This window comes from Gnatocerus cornutus, chromosome 2, assembly GCF_029298725.1.
Source record: "Gnatocerus cornutus isolate USDA-ARS CGAHR chromosome 2, icGnaCorn1.1, whole genome shotgun sequence".
In the NCBI taxonomy this organism is placed as follows: Eukaryota; Metazoa; Arthropoda; class Insecta; order Coleoptera; family Tenebrionidae; genus Gnatocerus; species Gnatocerus cornutus.
The window spans coordinates 12,293,366-12,312,066 of NC_142234.1; the positions used below are offsets into that span (position 1 = coordinate 12,293,366).

An 18,701-nucleotide genomic window follows, 5' to 3' on the forward strand; every position below is an offset into this window, starting at 1 on the left:
AAAAACCCGGAAACTAACGCCAGTGGTATTATAACAATCGTAACAAAAAAGTTGTTTTTAATTTAAATTGGCGCTCAGATGATTCCTGGTGGTTTAAGCTCGCTAGGTTGGTGTCATAACGCCATCAACGTCATTGTCCTCTAATCAGAATCCAATCCTTCCCCTTCCATCTTCTTCGCCCGTTCACACGTCAACATCACTTTTGACGTTTAGATTATTTTAAATAAATTAATTTTTTTCATTTAAAATGTCAACTTGTTGACTGAGATTTCGTCAATTTCGTCGCCTTTTTTGACGGAATTTAACCAGTAACAATGGCAAGCCCTAGGACACGTCGCGTCTTACAAGAGTTGAAACCCCACGACGAGAACGATGTGAGTACATTTAGGTCAAATTCTTTAATCTTGTTAAATTAATTATTCTTACCACTGATGTCATTTTTCTGACAGAAATGTTTTGAATGTGGAACTCATAATCCCCAATGGGTATCTGTAACATATGGCATATGGATATGTCTCGAGTGTTCAGGCAAGCACCGGGGCCTCGGTGTCCATCTGTCATTCGTGCGTTCCGTCACAATGGATAAGTGGAAAGACATAGAATTGGATAAAATGAAAGTAGGAGGAAATCGTAATGCCCGTGTCTTTTTTGAGGCCCAACAAGATTGGGATGATCATATGACTATTCAACAAAAATACAATACAAAAGCTGCTGCCCTTTATAGAGACAAAATCTCCACTTTAGCTCAGGGGAAGCCGTGGGATGAGAAGAAATCGCCTGCCCAAAATTATACAGGGAATTTAATTAGCACTAGTAATAGCTACAGTAGTAGCGGCACTTCTTATTCTAATTCTTCGTCCACATACCAGAATTCTGAGACATACCAGGGCGGCTATCAGAATTACAATACGACAGAGTTTAAAGATCAGAAGGAAATGTTTTTTGCTAAAAAACAGGCAGAAAATGCTGGGAGAAGAGGGTATGACTGTAGAATCTCAAAAAAATTGTATTAGACATGAGGAAAATTTCAGTGATTTACCACCAAGTCAAGGAGGCAAGTACAGTGGATTTGGTTACACCATGGAGCCACCTCCAAGGAGTCAATCTCAGGAATTTGTGGATACTGCAATATCGTCATTAGCAAGTGTAAGTAATAATGATTAATGAAATTCGTTTTTCCTGTAACTTGATATGATTACATTTTGATAACGGGCAATAAATAATATTAGATATGGTGAAAGTTACAAACACACATTTTATGCAAAGAAAATGAATATTTATTTTTACCCCAACTATTTTTTCAGGGTTGGTCCTTCCTCTCTTCTTCAGCAACGAAAATAGCAAGCAAAGCTACTGAGAACGCCGTCAAGTACGGCGGACTTGCCACTCAGAAGGTAGTTGATATTAGCTCACAAGTAGGTGACAAGGTTTGTTTTATTTTCGTTTATTTTCCACTTTTCATTTGTCTATAGATCTGACTCTTGACTATTTTATTATGTTATTTTCTTTTATATTGATTTTGTGTTTCATGTCAGGTAAAAGAGGGTAATTTATTAGAAGATGTAGGAAATCAGATAACTAGTCTCAGCAATAAGGTAAGGCACATTTTGTTTTTTTTATTACATCTTATTTTTAACAAATTTAATCGCGCACACATTAAACTATTTTTCTATCAGATGGGCGAACTGGGGCGAAAGGGTTGGCGAGAAGTAGCTGGAAGCAACAACGGCGGTGAATACAACACAGGAGGATACGGCCAAGTGGGTGGAGACAACTACCATTCTCCTGGAGAAAAATCATCTTTAGTCAGTAGCGGCAACGGTTATGTCAGAGACGATGATTGGAGTTGTAGCAGTCAGCAAGGCTCAAAGTATTTAGTTTCCACGGCCTAACTTTTCTCTAAACATTTTTTTTAATAGAGCGTCCAGCCCTAAATCACCCGGACAGAATTGGGATGGTAGTTGGGGTGGTTACCAAAGTGACCACCAGGGATATCAGTCCGAATCTAGGGATTTTTCAGGGAGTAGTGCTACTTCTCCTACTGGGTCCCTAAACCAAAAATCCAGTAAAAAAGAGAAAAAATCAAAAGAACCTAAGAAAAACAATTGGGATGACAAGTGGGGTGACGACGAGCTATGGGAAAGCCTCAACAAGTAACAAATGTGACCAAATTAGACCAATTGTTAATGGAAATGACTTTACCATCACTATAATTTTTTCATGTTTTTTTAATTTATTAGGCAGTTTTCTCATGTGGCTCAATGTGGAGATTACGATTTTATTTATTTCTTTATCACTAAGTGTCTGAGTAAAACCTCAATTTACTTACATGTTGCTTGCAACAGTTTATGAGATTTTTTTATATTATGTAAGTCATGGTCAACTAGTTTTGTAAAAAAGACTGCAGTTAACACAAAAAACTTCCTTAAACATTATTTGTGGTTAGTGTTGCAGACAGCACAAAAATATAAAAAAATGACGAAAATGCATTTATTGTTGTCCATTGCCGTTACTGTAAATATTTTCTGTAGCATATAGCCTAGCATAATTTTAAAACGTGTCTGTATATTATTATAAAACATGTTTTACTCAAAATTTAAAGGTAACAAATAAATATTTTACGCATTAAATGTCCCGTTCATACTGTTTACGATAGTCTAATAAAATCCAAATGTTTGTTACTACATTTATTAATACATTATTATTATTATTATTATTATATAATAACAAATCATACACAATTGATCTATATTCAAAAAAACCACTAAACTGTTACAATGTAGTTTTTAATTTATTATCTTAGGCCGGCGAACATTAGGGAACGTTCCCGATTTCCTCTACTTTTTTTTATTCGCTTTCTCAGCCTTGCGGAGGAGTTTTTCTTTTTCCTTGCGACTTCTTTCCACTTGTTTACGTTCTTTCTCAGAACGTATTTTCAGTTCTTTTATTTTCCTCTTCAAATAACTTTTGTCATCACTTGTTATCCCCAATATTTTAAAATCCGCCGACGTCAACAGTAAGAGTGCGTAACCATTGACTTGTAACTCTATAAACTTTGAGACGTGATTCTCCAATCCAATGGAAATTAACCACTGGGACACCTGAAACGAGTTCATTTTAATCCCAGTTAACGAAAACGTGTTCAATACCTGTTCTTTACTCCAGTCTGTCACAAATGTAGACTGCCACAAATTAGGGCTTCGCTTTCCGCTGTTAATACTACAGGACGAAACACTTAAATCAGTAGTCATCCAAGAGGTGTCATGTTTTGAGGGGGAAACTGAGCCTGATGACAAACTTGATGGAGATGGGGGTGTTGGAGACATACTTCCTTGATGCTGCCATGGAGTAGTACCTGGGGGAGACAATGCAACAGGAACAACTTTTTTGACTGAAAAGTTCAAGCATGAGATCCGTAATTTTATAGAACACAACAAATACCTTTCGTGTTGGCTTCATTTACGGCTATTCGTATTTCTTCAAGTAAATTCTGGGCGGCATTACGCTTGGATTTTTCGGCAAGTTCTTCGCAGGAGGAGTTTATACCGTCCGAGCCGTACCGCTTTTCTCTTTCAGCCAACACCTAAAAGAGCCAATTGTTTTATAAGTAGTTAAGATTGTAAATAAACCAAAGTGCAATAGCTTGCCTGTTTCAGCTGTTCTGCAAGAGAACTTGGAGGTCCAATCCCGGTCTGTATCCCTTTTTTGTGTTTCGCTGTGGTGTTCTTGCAAACCTCGGCATACAGCGCCGTCGGATCATCTTGAGCCGTTATATAGTGCGATCTAAACCTGTGGCTATGATATACTTAGACTCAAAAAGATTAACAGCAAGACCTACTACCTTTTATCTTTTGTTGACACACTGTAAAGATGTTCTTCTGTGGAAGTGTACGAAGATTTGTCTTGTGATTCGTGGCTAATATTTAATTCATCGCCCGAAGTACAGCTTTCATCTAAGCCATAATCTGAACTACTACTATTACTTAAAGAACCCTTTTTACCTGTAGGTAGCTGTCTGTTTGCTAAACCACCCCTGTTAACCAATTCAGCTTTACTTTTATTAGCCGAAATGTCGAGGAGTTTATGCTGAGGTACAACACTGTCTAACTCTTCTTTAAGAGGCAGTTTGCGTTCTATCGTAGCCGCCTTCTCTTCATCCGGACTTTGATCAGATATATCCAAATCTGACAAATTAGTGTTGATAATATTAGGCAAAGGTTTAAGTAACTCTCTTCTCGTGAGTTGTGGACTCATTTGCTTTATATTACTTTGTGGAAGTACGCAAGGTAAACCGGCTTTCTGTCTAGCTTCTAATAAATCTTGTTCTAAAATGATTATACGGTCCTTTAAATTTTTTACTAACGCATTATATTCTGTGTCTTTTTCTTGGAGTAACTGTTGATAGTAATCTTCTCGATGAATCATATCCAATTCGCGGTTTTGATAATCACGCAGCAACTGTTTTGTTTTCATGTAATTCTTCTCCATTGCGAGGTACTGTGCTTGGGACTGTTCCAACATATTTTGATATGTTTGAATTTCTTTCTTAGAGGTCATAAATTGTTTTTCTATGCCTTTAAGTTGTTGGTTCATCAGTTCCAGCATTTCTACGATGTCGGGCTGGAGAATACTCTGTTGTTCAATTAACTGCAAACACAATAACTTTATTTAAAAGGTCTAAAATTATTCAAGTCATTAGATAACTTTTTGTTTTATCGTTGTGATGTTTTTTTTGAATATTGGGGATAAAAGAGTATGATGTAATGTCTTTTTTTGTGTTTTAACAATCTGTTATTGAAGTAAGTTAGTTGTGCCCAAGTATTTGAAGAGGTGACTGTGCTTCATTCCTGGAACTGTAACACTGGTTTTGTGAAATTTGCTAAAATCCCGGGACGTAAGGTAAACAGAAAACGTAAATTATCGATACTTGGTTTACCGAAACCCACAATATTTAGAAACGATTCCATTTATAACTAATTTATACATCAGAATTGATCAACTACAGGCGAACACAAAGTGAAAATTCCTGGTCTATAAATACACCAAGTGTTAGAACATTGGACTACAATTATTTTACAGATTTATGAATAAATTCGAGCATTGAACGAAATTATTTGAAATTGTTTACCTGTTTCAGTGTCATCTTCAAGAATTCTAGATCAGTGCTTTGATCTGAATCCGCAAGATTTTCATTGTTAACCATTGGACTATTCGGTCCGTCCGATAAACTAGTGTTTGCAGAACCTGCAAGAATATTATGTTTATGTTAATATTTAGCATTCCTGGACGTGAACATCCACCAAAATAACTAAACATTTAGAATAAAAAGGTTTGTGATTTTGTTTAATTGTGAAATTTGGGAAAACGTTCAAAAACAAAAACAACCAAAATGCAGGTAAAATGTTAATTTATGTGGTTATTTTAATGAGCTGGACAAAACAAGCTGCGGGTTTGTCAACAAGCGGACTTCTTGGTAAGCAATAATTTATATAAACATCATCTAGAAATCTGAATGATTTTATTTTATTTTAGGAGCTGCACTACATCAAGCACCTCATATTTAAAGCAGTAAAGATCCACATATAAAATCGTACTTTAAATATAGAAAGAGATGACGGCCTACGTCAGCAACTACGGAACATAAAATACCTGTTAACTGAACCGTACTAGTGTCGCTTTGTTGCTGCTCAATCTCCAAAGCCTTTTGTCGTCTTTCTTCTCTCTCCTTATCCGCTTGCAATGACTGTCGTATTAACTGAGCCACCTCACTATTTTCAGGATCACGTTCCCGCCCGATACTAAACTTGACTAAACCAGAAGTATTTCTTAGAACACTGGCTGCGTAGGCTTGTGTCACACCAACAAGAGATTTTCCATCGACTTCAATGATTTGATCATTTACTTTGATTCTTCCGTCTTTCGCGGCGGCTCCGTTGGTGGTAATTGTTTTCACAAAAATTCCTGAAATGTACTAAATAAAAAAAAAAGTGCAAGCATTTTAAACTCATTACCTAATTTCTCTAAACCTGCATCTGCGCCGACGCCCATTCCTATGATACTCAAACCTAGACCATCTGATCCTTTTACTAATTCGACGGAAAAAACGTCCATTTTTTCCACACGTTTTTCTAGTTCATACTCAGCAGATGCTGCTACTGGATCGACGTCTTCATTTCGCCTATCATAGTCTGATATACTAAAAGTAGAGTATACTTTCATCGGCGCTGTAGAAAATTTAACCTTCGTTTGCTTAGGAGGGCGGAAATAATAATCTTCTTGGTCTGTTTCTTCCTCGTCTTCCGGTAATAAACCCGGGACTTCCATCCAGAAGTGACCATCTTCATAGTAATGCACCCCATTGTCGGTTCCGATAATAGGAACTCGATCAACGTCACAGGTTTTAATTTTAACCTCAGAGACTGCAAACAGCCATTAATAAAAAACAGACATTATAATCTTCTCACCATCTTCTTTAGACGCGAAAACTATATCACTTTTACAGAGATCAGCTAAATCGTTTATTGAAGTATCAATACTCGAAGAAGAATGTATATTTCGTCCATCTTCTTCATCTCTACCATTTTGTACTACCTGACTATCACTCAGTTCTTCTATTGATTTTTTAAAAAGAGGTGGTGCTTCTTCACTACCATTTAGAATTGTGCTTGGAGGGTCACTTGGGTCCTTTGATCCAACTGAGCAAGACGAGTTGTCAATTGTCGCTTCAAATGAATTGGAACTTCTTGGAATTAGTAACTTTGCGACTTCTTCTGCCTCCTCATCGGATAAAAGCTGACCCTTGTTGTGTTTTAAATGTTTTTCTAATATTCTAGGAGAGAGAAAAAAGGTAAGTGACATGATTATTTAAATCTTATTTGACTTACTTTGTACTTAGCATAAACTCTTCTTCTAAAGGTGTCATTGTGGTATCTTCGTTGTCGCTGGTGTCGGCAAAAGCAACATCGTCTAGATTTAGTCCACAGATTTGAGCCCCAAGTTCACTATGACTTGTCTCCTCTTCAACAGTCTTGTCAGTAGGAGTTTCCAAGTTTTCCAAACTGGATTCATAAACTGACGGTTTCTCTGCAAAGGTAGGTATGGTTGCAATTAAAACTTTGAATAAATAAATTAAAAAAAACATTTTTGTGTGTTTATTTTTAAAAACAGCATAGTCGGACACTGAACTTGACAGTAACGCAGGAAGTCTTTAGGATTCCAAACTTTGTTTTATATTAATGTGACGAGGGTCAACATTCTTTCTGTTGTCCTCTCATTTACGAAATTCTGAGCTCTCTAGAACCCGTTCGACAAATTCTCTGAGAGTTTCTACCCACTTAATGTGCACGTTACAACTTTTTCAAACAATGTTATTAACCAAAGTGAACGAAGCGTCTTCTGTTTGACGGCAACACATCGCATCTTGGCACGCAAATATTGACAACACACACGACCTCTGCAGCCGTTTACTAGGTTCTTCGAGAGCTTTCGTGATTTAAACAGCGGAAATGACTCTGTGTAAAATTGGAGATCGATCGATGAAGGTTAAGGGCGTTACATGCCGTTCAGTAAATTAACCAGATCCTACAAGCATAGATTAGCGGCTTTAACGGGTTCTTAATATTAACATTCCAAACTCTATTATTTTATTATTACTACGTAGAAACGACGATAACAGTTTCCTTATTTGTTATTGTGAATTGAAGCGTGTTATAAATCGTGGTCATTGTGTTCTATATTGCCGCGAAAAATGTTAAGGTCTTTCTTATATCATTGAAAATGTAAATCCTTACCAGGTATAGGAATAATATCACAGCTCTGCGTTGAAGAAACTTCTGATTTTTGAACCACTTCAGGCTTGTCTTCACTTTGACTCGATGAGGAAGAAAGCTGTTCTTGTTGAGGACTTGATGTTGATGATGACTGAGGTTTACCTAGAATTACAAACATTTTATAAACGGAGCAATTCATCGAGAAAGTAATATCTTTGTTATTAGCACGGAATAAAAGCTATAACCACCGTTTACATGAGTTTATTGTAATGTGGAACGTACGCAAATAAATATTTTGAATAACTCGGATAAAATTAACTCTTGCACGGAACACAATGCAGGTTCAATTAAAAAAATGTTAAACTTACTTATCGGATACGACTTCTCATTCTCTTCCGCTTCTTGTTTCTCTAATTCCGAACTGAGTCTCCCGGAACTACAAGGCTGAGGTATAAACACACTAGCCTTTGTGCCTAAAAAGTCCTTATTTATTGCACTGTAACTAATCTCATCATTTGATAATTGAGCGTTTGCAGACTTATCTAATACTCTTGAATTGGTTTGATTAATATCATTGTCCGAGAAAGACCCGACGTGACACCGCTTCTGTGCAACCGAAGAATATTGGTGTTTGGAAGAACATTCGGCATAATTGCTGCCTTTATTTTGTGCCAAGCTTGTGGTTTTTTCTTTCTTTTCGTAGGTTTCACTCGAAAATGCTCTTACACTCGGTGAGCATTCTTCGATATGTTCAATACTATTGCAAACTGTAGGAATAACTGACGCTGGACGGTCTCTCTTGTTAACATTAATCCTTCGGAAATCTTCTGTGTTAACGATTTCACATGGCAACGAAACTTGATTGTTTAATGGTGGTGTTCGTCCACTTGACTGGCGTTTGGAATCTTTGTCAACATCATTACCAATTAGCTGAATCTGACTTTTATTTGGATCGCTGTTGTTTCGTACAACTCGAGATTTTGAAAAATGTGATGTCCAATTACGTTGTTTCTCGATGAGCTCTCTACTGTTAAATTTTCTTTGAGGTTTTTCAGGTTTGCTAGGTTTTTCAGGTGGAACCACTGGTTTGCTTCTCTGCACATTCTCACATGTTTGATTATCATTAATTGTTTTAATTCCATTAGCTCTATTCATAAAATTAATATGGTCGTTAGACAGTGTTATACTATTAGAGTTATCATTTACTTTCGCTTCATTTGGCGAAGGAGATCTAGGTCTATGTTGGCAGGTGTCATTGTCTTCCTTACGTGCTAAAGCTGCTTTGGGCTTAAAATCGCAATTACTTATTTTTTTGGTCGGTATTGGTGGGACAAACTTTTCACAGTTACTACGATTTTCTTCGCCCAGTTTTTCAAAAAGAGCACGTGCATTGTTAAATCTAGTTACGTGTGATTCTGTTCTCATAACTGTGACTCCAGGACCATCCTCCAACAATTCTTGAGTGGGGGGGCTCGCTTTGTGCTTGATTTTCATTGTTGCAATTTCGTCGTTGTAAGGTGTTTTTATTTGAAATTTGTTTGCGATTTCTGACACTTTTGAGCAACTTCGCGAGCTTCTTTTCTCTTCCATAACAATATCGTAGAACCTGCAATTAAAAAGAAAATATATCAAGTAACAACATCGTACAACATGCTTTTAAAAAGAATACATATGTACAACCAGTGCGACGATAATGATGTATACGAGCTCGTACATAATTAAGAGTGTAAATAGGCGTTTCTCCAACATCCTCTTGTTTAAGCTAGATTCAATTACTAAAGTTCACCACCCCGAATTTCTGTTAGGTTAAACTATTCTTTCATGTAAAAAGAGAAAACTTGTACAAACGTTTGTGACATAACTAAATTAATTCAATCATTCGTTATCATTCTTACCCTTAAATCTATGCGGATAGCCAAACACGTGAAACTTTAAAACAGATCTGATTTAGCTTTATCATAAAACTAATAATTCCAATAAAATACCAACGCGTACATACCTAGAATACAATCTATATTTTGATATATTTGAGTGGTATTTATTTCAAGATATATTAAATCCATCATTCGATTTTTATGCCCTGATTTGAAATTGCACTTTTCACATACATTCTTGTAATTGGCAGATAAATAAAATTACAACCTAAAAAAATCACTTCAAGTTTTAGTCTATTAAATTTATTTAGGGTTAATTTGGCAACAGAAAAATAATTTTTTAATTTACACTTCATCTCCTAAAATAGCTACATTTTACATGCAACTTGGCTTATTCTGAATTTTGAATGCATCGCTTCCACAAACTTCTAATCTTTTATCAGCAAATTACACGTGATTTCTGAAGAAAATAAAAAAACACAAATTCAGAAATGTAATTTTAAAGATAACTGATGATGAATTTTATTTCATCGCAAAGCTGTCATATCTTATCTACAAATTTTGTTTTAAATATAACATGCACAACAGCACGTCTCCTTGCGGAAATTACAGAAAATCTAAATCATTCGTTTCAATTATCATAGTCCATTCCTTCAGCTTAATTTCTCTGAAAATGGGCTACCCGCTGGTTGAACTAAAAACATTTGCGGCGAAAGTAAATGTTCTATGAAAGTGATTATTATAGTTCGTCCAAGCCACAAATCTTATTTTTTTTAAATGAAAATTATTACTAGCCCCATGGATACCTTAACAGCATTTAATCTATTAGATGATCAACTGATCAGGAAAAATAAAACATCGAAACATGGCTGCAAATCGTGAGGTCACATCTGTTCCTCGCTGATAGGTACAACAGTACTCTGGGTAAAACATCAAACTTGACACAACTACAATAATTATAATTGTTCAATTCAATTCGCTATGAATTCTGTCTAGTTGTTCCAACTTCCAAAAACGTGTTAAGCAGAAACGCACATTCTGACATTTCAATTTGTTCCTGTCGGATTACAGTCGTAACAGTTAGGAGCAGACATGAATTCACAATTGCTTCGATCACCCTTCAATATTTAAGGAACTTTAACAACTTTGGTGGAGGGACTTGACCAAATTAAATCGTGGTCTCCCAAAGCACGTACCGATCTATTAAAAGAAATTATTTTAAGAGTAATTGTTTCATTGACATTTTAAACCCTATTTTTGTACTTTTGTTGTTGCCTATCCACTTACTTGATGATTTAAATAATTCGTACTGATTAATATTGATTTTTTATCTTTCCTACAAAATTTGTGTTTCTATTGCCCTGCTAGTGTCATTCGTCATTCGCGTATACGTCGCACAAACGTGTACTTTGCTGGTAGATAAGTTCAGTTTTATCGCATACCTATATTTTGTAGTGACTCAAAAACGATGGCATTTAAAAATGTTTACTTTAAAAAAAATTGTAATTTTTACAGAAGTTGGATAGTGACAAATTAGTATGGAAACGGTAGGGAGCGACAATGAGAAGAATAAATTATTTGCCCATCCATAAGCGGGTGAGGGCAATCAGCTTACTGTAATTGGAAATATAGTTAATTAATGAATACTATAAAGCAGATCTCACCTTTGTTTTGGAATTGTGCCAGTCGCAACTTGAAAATGTCTATATAATGGATCTTATTGTATAATTTATTATGTACATCATACAATTACGGCCACAAAATTTTGGGCGTCGATCTCATATAGTTTTTTTTTTGCCAAACTTATTCAAATTGATACTGGTATTTCTAATTTTAATTATCAAAAAAATTACGTCCGAAATTTTATTATCGCAACTGTATAACAATTTATAAATGTCAAAGTATGGTTTATCTTGATTTTTTAGTCGATTTACATGCATATGAACCCAGATATGCCTACTGTCCTTTTAAAAAGACACAGCAAAGGTTTCTTATTAGCAGAATTTTCTGAAAAGATCGCGTCAATCTTTTTCAGTCAAAGAGAGTATTTTAGTTCTTTTGAGCAGTTTATTTGATGCCGACTGCGGTAAATAACGTTAAATTATTACATTAACTTAAACAATGGCTAATCAAATAGACCTCAAACTTGTCGGATAAGTTTTTTCGGATTTGTTGAATAAAAATTTGAATATGATAGACACACAGAGTTAATTTGTTATGTTTTCAACAAAATTTTACTTTAATTTATTATTGCTTCTGCCTACTGTCCGTTTAAAACGACGCCTTATTAAAGTACAAGCGCAAATAACTAGTTAGAAATTATGACTTGTACTTTCAATTAACATCATTATGAGAAAATAAAATTACAAAAAAATAAGAAAATTAACAAATTTTTTTTAGGCATATTTGGGTTAATGGAAAATAGCTTGCACCTTTAGACGTACGTGTTTGATTTCGCAAATTAAAATTAAATTTTACAAAAGGTTTCAATATTTTTTACGAGTGTCTTTCGTTATTATTGCTAAAGTATTACTTTTAAATAGAGCAAAATAATAGAGTTTTTCCCTATGATGAATATTGATGGATAAAAAATTAGGGTCAGAAACATGCGACAAGTTGAAGAAAAGGAACACTTTGTAGTAATAAAAATAATTTTCGATCCTCCACACATGTCAGCAATAAAATACCTTTAGATAAAGTACAATAGAGCAAGAAGTAAACGTAATCTGATTAAAAAAAGGTTTACATCGAAATCGATCAGATAGCAATATCACGAAACAATTACAGCGGGAAATATAGCTGTATGTATAGGAGCTACCTTATACAAGAACATAATCGTTTTTCTTTTAGATAACTTTTTCAGTGTCCTTGAGTTTACGAGATTGCATGCACTTGAACTTGTCTTTCGTTCTGTTTACATTTGTATTTTAATTTAAAAATTTCCATTTTGTACCCTTCCAGTGCCAACACACGAATTTAATTATTGATTTGTTACAAAAAAAACGGACAGACGTATGTCGTAGTGTATAGCACTCACGGATAGCTGTCAATTAATGCCATGTGTAAATTAATCAATTATTTGTATTATTAACTGAAATTATCTACCTACACATTTAAGTAAATAAACACATTTATTTCAGGACCTAATTTTGTAAAAAACTGCAAGTTTTAAATCTATTAATCGTTTTTCAGTAATTTGCAAATTTGATCAAAAAATAAAAATATTGTATGTGAAATCAGCTGGTAATGACAGCTGTCTTTAATGATCAAACTGTGACAACAACGAAGTGTAAAAATTTTCACTTTTTCTTGTCGAGGATTTACTTCATGTAAATACAAATACAGAATAACACTATTCAACTGTAAACGGAAGTAATGGATAATAAATAACAACACAAGACGCATTATTAATGCTTCATTAATGTCAGGACATGATGACAGCAATTGGTTTCCAATAAGAAACTCTCTATAGGCGTTAACCGTAGCATTTTCATAGTACAAGACTACCTAATTTGTTTGTTGTTTCCTCCTACTGTCAATTAAGAAATGTGGTTGTTTACATGTTGTTATTCTACTGTGGTAATTGTTAAGATTCACAATAATTGTGGCAATTGTCTTAAATCTAACAAATTTATAATACAACCAAAATTGATATTTTTGATAATAGAATGACCGGCCATTTAGCTAAAAATATAATTAATGAGAATTAAGGGACATTCAGAAGTGTCTTAGATATTCAAAGGAAAATGATAAGAGCTATTTAATTGATAAAACAGCCTTAAACATAGATATTATTCTTTAAATATGTATATTTATATACAACAACAAATCGTTTTTCTGTTGTGTATACGTATGAAATGACATATAAATAAACAACAACTGTTTATACAGTCTCTGTGATTCTTAATTCTAACCTTATAAATTTAGCCTTTGCCTAGGTAAAAGTAATCAGGAATTGCTGCCGAATGTTAAAAGAATCTGAAACAACTCACCTTTAAAAGTATGAGAAGTATTTTATGTCATCATCCACCAATATTCCCGTATGTCAAAAGGAAAGAACGACGCCCAAATTACAGCGTCTGAATTGTGAAAAAATTTAACTGGAATGCAATTGGGGCCATGTCGGAGGGTTAGCACGATAACTAATTAAACACATTGGCAACATCTTACAAACGGCAATATTTACTATTAACTGTCATTACTTAATTGGACGACATAATCAAGTTAAAACAATCCCGGCCCTCCACTTGTCGTGACCGATAACGGCAAAGTACATGCGTGCCGAAATGTTTTGTGTACTACTTCTTAACTTGCACCGAATTGCTCTTCAGTATTTTTTAAAGATACAATAATACTTGTATGGTGCGTAAATGACAGTTGGGATACTTTCCAAGGGAAAGTATTGAATTCCCGAGGTGTAGTAATTCAACACATATTGCCCAAAACACGCACTACCTTGCTACCCGACTGTATATTTGCAATTTATGGACAAAACTTCACAAAACCATTAATTGCGCAAGCGCATTTATTGATTTTTCTTGATTTCACCCCGAGTTAATTTCATAGCGGATAGGTGGCGGTAGGGAATGTTTGAATGACAGGTGACAGCTGCTGGTTTGTTTATAAACAATTTCTTTAATTGCTCTGAAATAAGCTATCAATATGCAGAAGTCTAATGCAGGTGTGTATAAGTTCGAATAATGGTAATAACAGGGTAATTGTCGCTGTAAAGAAGTTAGGAGAGTCGAAAAATCAATGTTTTTGAAAACATCATGCAGTGGCGTAGCTGGATATCAACCATGGGCGCAGATCAGAGAAGGACAAATAATTTAAAACCTTTGATTTAAAAATATAAATAGCTTTAAAAAATTATTGACGATTCACACCAGCTTAACTGAATTTTAATTTCATAGAACATTTAGAGGACAAATAAAAATGTAAATTAAAGTGATGCAGCAGCATTGTGCAATCTTTTAGAATTACAGTTTCATTAGCTGATTTAACACAAATGTGGCAAAATACGCTAAGTAAGAAGTCAGAAATTTAATAATTGGTAGCAACAAGTATTAATTTTTTTGGAAAGTTTTGATTTTAAAATGTCAAGATTGCTTTAATAAGCATGCATTTGCGACCAGATCAGAAAAAAAATAATAACCTTAAAAAATATTAAATTTTCAAATTTTGCGGAGCAGAATATTTTAATTACACTGCGTGTCCAGGTTTTAGTACCCTAAAACTGTTATGTACAATGAGCAGCCCATTGTTAGTGTAAGTTGGCGGCTAAACGAGTTATGATCTGCATATCTTTTTTATTTTTTTTTTGAAATTCTTATTTTGCATTTTGAACTATAAATACGTTAATATAGTTCGTACAGTGAGAGTTTGAATGACAGAAAAGTCACTAAATCTACGCAATAAAAAGTGTTCCATACGCTCGAAATTTAAAATAACAAAGTAACCCCAGTTACTGACAACCCTGTCAACCCATTTCGCGTAGGAATTTAGTGTTTTTAGTGTATTTTGTAGCATAATTTGCTGCCAACCTATATGTCAACTGTCGAAATATTCCAATCTCTCACCGGATATGCTATACCTTAAATAAATTTAAATTTGTCTCGCAGTGTTATTATTTAATTGCTCATGATTAAAATTTGTTTATTTTTATAACATTTTTCACCTAATTTCCCTGTTTTATTTCCATTTTGCTTTTATTACTGTTTAATGTGTTTTAATTTTTTGAACAAAACTGTAATACATATTTACTTTAAAGTTTTGTTGTGATACAGCTCTCAGCTCGAATAAATTCCATATGAATTCAATTTTTATTTTGTTCTAATAACAACTTTTGCAGGGGTAGTTTTCCGGAGCCTCACGAAAGAGTGTTTAAAAATTACAAATTATTTCAAATCGTTAACCAAAATAAAATATTTTCACACAATTACCCAATATAAGAAGTTTATATTACACAGGTGACTTTAATTTTCCAGCATCTATCCCAATCACACCTTGTTTTCTTAAAAAATAAGGTTTATTGCCTTCTAATTGAGCATTGCTTTTATTTTGATTAATTAAGAGCAAATACCTATTGGCGACGAACAATGTTGCTCATTATTAATCTTCATCCTTGAACCCAATGAACTGCTGAAATCACAGACTATTTTAAGGAATTGGATTGGAAATAAGTAACGTTTGTATAAAATCTACGTCGATAAAAAAAAGAAAAAAATGTCGGGTGTATTTTGAAAGTTAATTTTATTTGCGCATAATTTTTACAAAAAGAAAATAACGGAACACATGAAAACTGTCTCTGTTACCACAAACAAAACACAAAATATCAATTTCGTATATAGCATGAGAGATTCAATGTACATTGTATACCTTAATGTTAAACATGGTATATTGATACAAATGTTGGTGCTTTAACTAGTTATGGAACTGATGAGCGTTCTTATCGCATCTAAGTTTATTATTTACTGGGGTAGACATTCATCTACAACTTACTCCTTGGCTACTACATGAAAATCGGTGTAAATAATCGATTTGCTATAAGGTTCATTACAAAATAAAGTATTTATTAAGGAAATGTGTTTATGTAGAATAGCCATGGATGACAGATATATTGTCTATAATACACATACATCACAATTTCCCTATTACAAATCTATTTACATAAAACACAGGCCCTGTAAAATCAGATCAATATTTGAGACAGAAGCAGGCAAATTAATTCACAGATGCAATGTAAAAATAACATGATAAAACAGTCATGTACTAATTTTATTATCATTAATTTTGCAAAACTAATTTGGAGAAAACATATTAAAGGCAGTGCTCTACTATGAAAAGAATACATCATCAGTATAATTTAAAAAAATGCTTACAGTGAACTAATATGAATTCCAATCCAGACGTAGTTAATTTAATAGAAGACAAGAACTTATTTGTTGAGCCAAGAATGTTGAAGACATTCAGCCGCTGTTGCTCTTTTATTTGGGTCAAAATCCAGCATGGGTTTTAAGAAAGCTGCAAATTCCTCCGCGTCTTGACGGCTCCACTCGTACTTTTCAATAAGGACATCTTCTAAACCCCACGGCTTCAACCCAGTAATGTGTCTAAGTTCATTCTTCTTGTTAAAAATTTGTTTAGAATTCCTTCCACTTTGCGCAATTCTTCGCGGAATATTACCCAGTAACTCAATAATATGAGCTAAATGGTCTTCATCTCTACAGTAATCTTCACCTGAATGTGGTTCAAATAAATAATCACCTGTGGCTAGCTCGAACGCCATACAAGCAGTACTCCAAATGTCTGCAGATGTACCATACTCTGCTCCCAGGAGAACTTCAAGTGACCGGTATTGGCGCGTTTGGATGTCTTCTGTGAAATGTTTGTCAACCCAGCAAGCATTGCCTAAATCAGCAATTTTAACTTCAAAATCACAGACTACGAACGCTGGATCTCCTTCCATTCTCAGCTCATTTCTTGAAACTAGTGATGGTGAATCATCTTCTGACATTTGTAAGATTGTTTCGTTTATACAGTCTTCACTGGTAGGTGGGGGCACTTCACCGCCCGCTAATTCATCGATACAACCATTAGCTACTTTGTCATTTGATAATTCACATGGTTCTTCTGGACTTGGACTTGTCCCATTACAATCATTATCTGTGGGACTATCACCATTTTCTTTCACCTTTTTTTGTTCTTCTAGTTCTATGATCTGCTCCATTTGCCTTTTAAGTAGTTCATTAAGTCTTTTCGCCTTCTTTTTCAACTTTTTCTTCTTGTTTTTACTCATTTTTGTTGGTTGCACTTCAGACACTGGGGCTGTACTTATCAAAGACGTTGGTAATTTTAATCCTAAGTGATGCATTTCTGCAGCTTCACATGCAAGTTTTCTGATGTAATCTTCACTTACACAAATTAAAACATTCTCAGGTTTAATATCGGTGTGGATTATTTTGCACTTTGAATGCAGATAGTCAAGACCTTCTAGAACTTGCTTCATTATAGTACGAACATTATCTAGTGGAATCCCACGATAGTTGGATTTGATTATAAGTTTTAACAGATGATGGCCAAGTACTTCAAAGACCATGCATACATGTACACCATTAACACCACTAATTTTGAAGTCATTTAACAACTGGACAGTCTTGTTGCGTTTAGGGTCAGCAGGATCCGATTCTCTAACTGCTTTTAAAATTTTGATCTCGTCGAGAGCAGTTTCCGTGAAGTGTTCAGCTGATTTGACAATCTTCAACGCGACGAATCTTCTATCTTGTAGGTCCCAACACAACCAGACAGTGGAAAAGTGGCCCCATCCAAGTTTTCGCGTAACGTGATATCGACTAAGGAACAAATCACCAATTTTGACAGGATGATAGCCCCCTTTCCGATAATCGTTACTGTCTTCTTGTTCTTCCTCTTCGCTCGTGTACGTGTCATCTTGATCTTCAATCGTTTCATTGCTTGAACTGTGTGAAGGCTCGCTTTTTGAATTTAAGCGATTTTCTCCGTGGCCATTCATTTCGTTCTTACCTTTTTTCTTAGAGGGCTTATGTCGTTTCTTTTTAGCTTGTATAGCCAAAACACGTCTATTTACATCCAATTTTGCGCTCATTTGTAAAATATGTTTAATTAAAACCACAGAAAAATCAATAAGTCTGTCAAAGAATTAACATTTCTACGAAAACAGTTTTGTTTGATTATGGCCGCTAAGTTATACGAACATTTCTGCAAAAACGACTAGCGACAGAAATATTGCGTAGGCTACACTGCGCAACACCGCATCGTTGATCAAAAACGATCTACTGCTCGTCCCATTTTCACTCAAAATAACACGTCATCACGCAAAAAAGTCTTAATTTCATTAAAAAATTAATCTATAGTTGCTAAATAAAATACGATTCAAAAATCGTCCAAAAATATTGAAGAGACTGAAAATAAAAATTGACATTTAAGACTACGCCATCTATGGACAGTATGACGCAATCAAAATTAAATGTTTCGTTTTTGTAATTATTTAAAAAAAAAACATTGGATATATCAACCAGGC

At 34.5% G+C, this 18,701-nt stretch overlaps 3 protein-coding genes across 10 annotated transcripts; 1 reads left to right on the plus strand and 2 right to left on the minus strand.

Annotated features, from left to right (window-relative positions):
* The first annotated feature begins 135 nt into the window (after positions 1-135).
* Positions 136-2,630, plus strand: ArfGAP1 (ADP-ribosylation factor GTPase-activating protein 1). Of its 4 annotated transcripts, none has more exons than XM_088031495.1 (7): positions 136-374; positions 450-979; positions 1,032-1,146; positions 1,305-1,427; positions 1,536-1,595; positions 1,677-1,870; positions 1,920-2,630. In XM_088031495.1, the coding sequence occupies exons 1-7, from the start codon at positions 315-317 to the stop codon at positions 2,155-2,157; spliced, it is 1,320 nt and encodes a 439-aa protein (XP_087887621.1). In that variant the 5' UTR covers positions 136-314; the 3' UTR covers positions 2,158-2,630. The 4 variants fall into 4 exon arrangements, with proteins under 4 accessions (XP_087887621.1, XP_087887622.1, XP_087887623.1 ...); XM_088031496.1 differs by having other exon boundaries at positions 1,305-1,415; XM_088031497.1 differs by having other exon boundaries at positions 1,305-1,394.
* A 76-nt stretch (positions 2,631-2,706) lies between these two features.
* Positions 2,707-14,186, minus strand: Spn (protein phosphatase 1 regulatory subunit spinophilin). 5 transcript variants are annotated; one of them, XM_088031494.1, is made up of 14 exons: positions 13,636-14,186; positions 8,138-9,375; positions 7,791-7,931; positions 6,885-7,083; positions 6,465-6,829; positions 6,012-6,419; positions 5,650-5,961; positions 5,129-5,244; positions 4,002-4,647; positions 3,842-3,953; positions 3,648-3,795; positions 3,442-3,583; positions 3,150-3,391; positions 2,712-3,101 (listed from the first exon to the last, which is right to left on the minus strand). In XM_088031494.1, the coding sequence occupies exons 2-14, from the start codon at positions 9,357-9,359 to the stop codon at positions 2,838-2,840; spliced, it is 4,317 nt and encodes a 1,438-aa protein (XP_087887620.1). In that variant the 5' UTR covers positions 9,360-9,375; positions 13,636-14,186; the 3' UTR covers positions 2,712-2,837. The 5 variants fall into 5 exon arrangements, with proteins under 5 accessions (XP_087887619.1, XP_087887617.1, XP_087887620.1 ...); XM_088031493.1 differs by having other exon boundaries at positions 2,707-3,101; positions 3,150-3,355; positions 3,842-4,647; XM_088031491.1 differs by having other exon boundaries at positions 2,711-3,101; positions 3,648-3,789; positions 3,842-4,647.
* A 1,692-nt stretch (positions 14,187-15,878) lies between these two features.
* LOC148179111 (SRSF protein kinase 3-like) lies at positions 15,879-18,431 on the minus strand. The gene has a single exon (XM_088030379.1). The coding sequence runs from the start codon at positions 18,264-18,266 to the stop codon at positions 16,581-16,583; it is 1,686 nt and encodes a 561-aa protein (XP_087886505.1). The 5' UTR covers positions 18,267-18,431; the 3' UTR covers positions 15,879-16,580.
* Between the last annotated feature and the right edge of the window lie 270 nt (positions 18,432-18,701).

Excerpts from the sequence above, each read along its gene's own strand:
- Spn (XM_088031489.1), bottom strand. The coding sequence starts at position 9,359 with ATGGAAGAGAAAAGAAGCTCGCGAAGTTGCTCAAAAGTGTCAGAAATC. Across the intron at positions 7,084-7,790 it reads TGATATTATTCCTATACCTG|AGAAACCGTCAGTTTATGAA; the intron begins GTAAGGATTTAC and ends CTACCTTTGCAG. Across the intron at positions 6,830-6,884 it reads GAGTTTATGCTAAGTACAAA|AATATTAGAAAAACATTTAA; the intron begins GTAAGTCAAATA and ends TCTCTCTCCTAG.
- ArfGAP1 (XM_088031495.1), top strand. The coding sequence starts at position 315 with ATGGCAAGCCCTAGGACACGTCGCGTCTTACAAGAGTTGAAACCCCAC. Across the intron at positions 1,147-1,304 it reads CAATATCGTCATTAGCAAGT|GGTTGGTCCTTCCTCTCTTC; the intron begins GTAAGTAATAAT and ends CTATTTTTTCAG. Across the intron at positions 1,428-1,535 it reads GCTCACAAGTAGGTGACAAG|GTAAAAGAGGGTAATTTATT; the intron begins GTTTGTTTTATT and ends GTTTCATGTCAG.
- LOC148179111 (XM_088030379.1), bottom strand. The coding sequence starts at position 18,266 with ATGAGCGCAAAATTGGATGTAAATAGACGTGTTTTGGCTATACAAGCT.